General features: G+C 44.3%; 1 protein-coding gene across 1 annotated transcript; it reads right to left on the bottom strand.

Moving 5' to 3' along the window:
• Window positions 1–772: 772 nt before the first annotated feature.
• LOC124337679 lies at window positions 773–1889 on the bottom strand. Its single transcript, XM_046791717.1, has 3 exons — window positions 1814–1889; window positions 1558–1747; window positions 773–1505 (listed from the first exon to the last, which is right to left on the bottom strand). Exons 1-3 carry the CDS (start codon window positions 1887–1889, stop codon window positions 773–775), a joined length of 999 nt encoding a protein of 332 aa, XP_046647673.1.
• Window positions 1890–3451: the final 1562 nt, after the last annotated feature.

The following is a 3451-nucleotide window of genomic DNA, read 5'->3' as shown; positions in this document are numbered from 1 at the left end:
ATTCTGACCAACAGGCTGCTATTCTGACCAACAGGCTGCTATTGCAAACCTTAGTCACTGGACTTGTCGCACTGATCGATGGCTTTTTGATCAACACGTCATCCTCAACCTTTCTAAGTGTCTCTTCTTTTACGCCGTCTCCCCTCATCAAGACCAAAAACTTGCCCCTCTACCGTTGGAAATGGGCTCCAGCATTCGGCAGTGGCCTAGAGTGGCACGGAATCTCCAATCTAATCAAACTTAACGCCATTCGATAGAGCTCGTTAAGCCGATTCGAATGGTATATGGGAAAGTTTGTGCAAATGAACGCATCCCTGAGTAAATCGACTTTAAAGTTTTTGGTTTACCGGGCTTCCGTAGCGTCCTTGGCCGCCCCTTTGCGCACCCCTGAGCCCACCCCTCGTCCCTTGAGGGATCACCCCTATTTTATTTCGCCGTACCTGAGTGCCTTTTTTTCGAAAAATTTTTGCCAGCCACCGGACTCGAACTCGGAACTTGTTTGCTCAACATGTACTACCAGCCGAATACTATAACCACTACACCATGGAAGTTGTGGAAAGACTGACTTCAAATACATAAAATTATTTTCTCTAGCTACAACTCATGTTTCTTTCTTAAGTAATCAATTAGCTGAAAGAACGGCAGCCAGATAGCAATTCTTTAAGTTTAAGACGTCAAAGTGTATTTAAAAAGAACAAGTAAAAAGTGAACTTCATAAAGAAACGAAACATGATAATAAAAAACAAGTTGAAAAAAGTAAAAAATGAAAAGATCATAACTGATAAATCGCTAAATGAGTCGGTAATTTCTTTTGGCGTTTGCTTGCTCTGGGCTCTATATTAGTTGGTGGTGGTACATGTCGATCATCTGCTTGAGGATATTCAATGGCTAAAACAGGAGCTGTTGGAGAATGGTTGACCGATCTGTCGGGAAAGTCAGATGTTGGAGTCACGGAGGGAATCACGCAGATGACTCCATCGGGAGTGATTGGGACCCTCGTGACAACCAGCCTTCTTGAATCGCCTTCGCCGGTGCTCTTGTGGACGAGCTTGAGCTGATCACAGATGTTGTGGATCTGGCGGCGTTCGGCTAAAGAGAAGGTATCCGGGAAGGTGAAGATATCTTCTTCTCCACCTACCCACTCCATCAGCAACTCCCGGAAGTCATCGATGTCGTCATCTGGTTCAGAGCCTGATGAATCATCAAGTTCAGGGTGGGCTTCTGGAATATGGAGGTGGTGGTCGCCTTCCGGGTATCCAACTTCGACACAGTCGTGAGCCATCTTGATAAAATCGACGAACGTTTTACCTGGCTCGCCAGCCAGCTTCCGTTTCAGCATAAAAGTAGCCAGGTAACCGTACATGTGTCGTTTTGGTCGTCCTCCCTTAATAAAATCCCGTTTAGCGTGAGCCCACATACCTTCTACTGTATTCGTGTGCACGCCGGTAACTGGGTCTTTGTAAAATCGGGAGTGATTTACAGTTTGGTGTTCGTATCCCTCTAGACTGTAAATAAATTAATATAGATTTAAAAAAAAAATATTTTAACCTCCCTTACTTCAATTTGCTGTAAGCCATCCAGCAATCTGATAAAATAAGCGTGCCGGGCAGAATAAAATGCTTAATGATAGGTATCAGAGTGGACGCCTTCCGGTTTTTTACCGGAACTAAAAAACACCTATTGGACCCACGTTCCACTCCCCCGAAAACCCAGACACCCTTCCTCATCTTTCCTCTGTTATATTTGCCTGCGAGAAAAAAAAGTTTAAGTAGTTAACTTTAATGAAGGTCGAAGTTAAAGTGAAATAACTCACGTTTGCCAAACATCGATTCATCGATCTCGACAACAGAGCCAGGCCCGCCAATAGGCTCGGAAAGAACAAAACACATGATAACGGCTATTTCCCTACTCTTCCTGTTCCAATGAGCAATGGTTTCCCTGTTGTTAATTTGTAGATCTTCGATGATTTGATCAGATGGTGTGCCACGCCACCAAAAAAATGTATATGCAATCTAGATCGGCAAAGAAAAAACCGATTAGTAGGTATAATTTGCCATGAAGCGTGATAAGACTTACTATTTCTACAAGAGAAAGGCGAGATTGGGAAAACCAAGTTCCAGTCCGAACACTAAGGTTTTTTTTGCACCTTCTCTTGTTTTTTTTTGTTGACGTGCCCGCAATACCAATAACAACCGTCAGGGTAAGCCGATGACTGATGGAGTCGCATAGGGTGGCCACAATTAGAAACTGGGCATTTCCGTTCCCCAGGAAGAAGCCCTTCGTCCATTAAAAACTTAACAAGCAAAATACCTGGAATAACAGACACACATAAGGATAATTCATGGCGAAACGTAGAGCCATATTACCTCGTAAACTAATATTCGTAACTAACTCGCACACTTTGAAAACTGTCCAACTCGATAAAAGATCTCTCCCGTGCGTTAATTTCTTGGACGCGTATTGCGACCGCGAAAATGTAGCTGTCAGGTCGTCCATAATGGTGTAATAAGAGCCATTTATGCAAATCATGTCTTTTATAAGGCTCAAAAGAGCCAAAGGGTGGCAATTCTTTTGTTACCGTCATTGTTGCCATTGCCTCTATATAAGACAACTGTCTAAACGTGAGTTGCCAAATTTGTGAGCTGTATTGTCTCTTCATAGTCTTATTTTCGATACTGATGGTTTAAATACAACATATGTGAAAATGTTCGCATCATATATGGTGTAGTGGTTATAGTATTCGGCTGGTAGTACATGTTGAGCAAACAAGTTCCGAGTTCGAGTCCGGTGGCTGGCAAAAATTTTTCGAAAAAAAGGCACTCAGGTACGGCGAAATAAAATAGGGGTGATCCCTCAAGGGACGAGGGGTGGGCTCAGGGGTGCGCAAAGGGGCGGCCAAGGACGCTACGGAAGCCCGGTAAACCAAAAACTTTAAAGTCGATTTACTCAGGGATGCGTTCATTTGCACGCATTGGAGATTCCGTGCCACTCTAGGCCACTGCCCAGCATTCTTCAACCGTCCGCTGAAGTCAAACACCTTGGCGTCACTTTTGATTCTCATCTTTCGATGTCCTCCCTCATTCGCAATGTTTGTCGGTCCTCCTTCTTTCACTTGTGGCGTATTGGCAAAGTTCGGCGCTTTCTTGATCCTCTTACTACTAAGTGCCTTGTTCAGTCTCTCGTCCTCTCTCGTGTTGACTATGCCTGTTCTCTCTTCGTTGGTCTTCCTAGCACTTTGCTCTCTAAGCTGCAGCGCGTGATAAACGCTTCCGCTCGTCTCATTCTTCGTGTGAGGAAGAGAGACAGCATTCGTTCCCATCTGCGCTCCCTTAATTGGCTCTGTGTTAACGACAGAATCACTTTTCGTATTGCCACCTTGACCTATCGCTGTTTAAATGGCTCCGCACCTTCTTACCTGTCTCGTCTAATAATTCCTCTAGAAAACTCACGC

This window comes from Daphnia pulicaria, chromosome 4 (assembly GCF_021234035.1).
Source record: "Daphnia pulicaria isolate SC F1-1A chromosome 4, SC_F0-13Bv2, whole genome shotgun sequence".
Classification (NCBI taxonomy): Eukaryota; Metazoa; Arthropoda; class Branchiopoda; order Diplostraca; family Daphniidae; genus Daphnia; species Daphnia pulicaria.
The sequence above is the reverse complement of the archived record's forward strand: the minus strand, read 5'-3'. Positions and strand labels throughout refer to the sequence as shown.

Excerpts from the sequence above, each read along its gene's own strand:
- LOC124337679 (XM_046791717.1), bottom strand. The coding sequence starts at position 1,889 with ATGTGTTTTGTTCTTTCCGAGCCTATTGGCGGGCCTGGCTCTGTTGTC. Across the intron at positions 1,748-1,813 it reads TGAATCGATGTTTGGCAAAC|GCAAATATAACAGAGGAAAG; the intron begins GTGAGTTATTTC and ends TTTTTCTCGCAG. Across the intron at positions 1,506-1,557 it reads ATGGCTTACAGCAAATTGAA|TCTAGAGGGATACGAACACC; the intron begins GTAAGGGAGGTT and ends ATTTATTTACAG.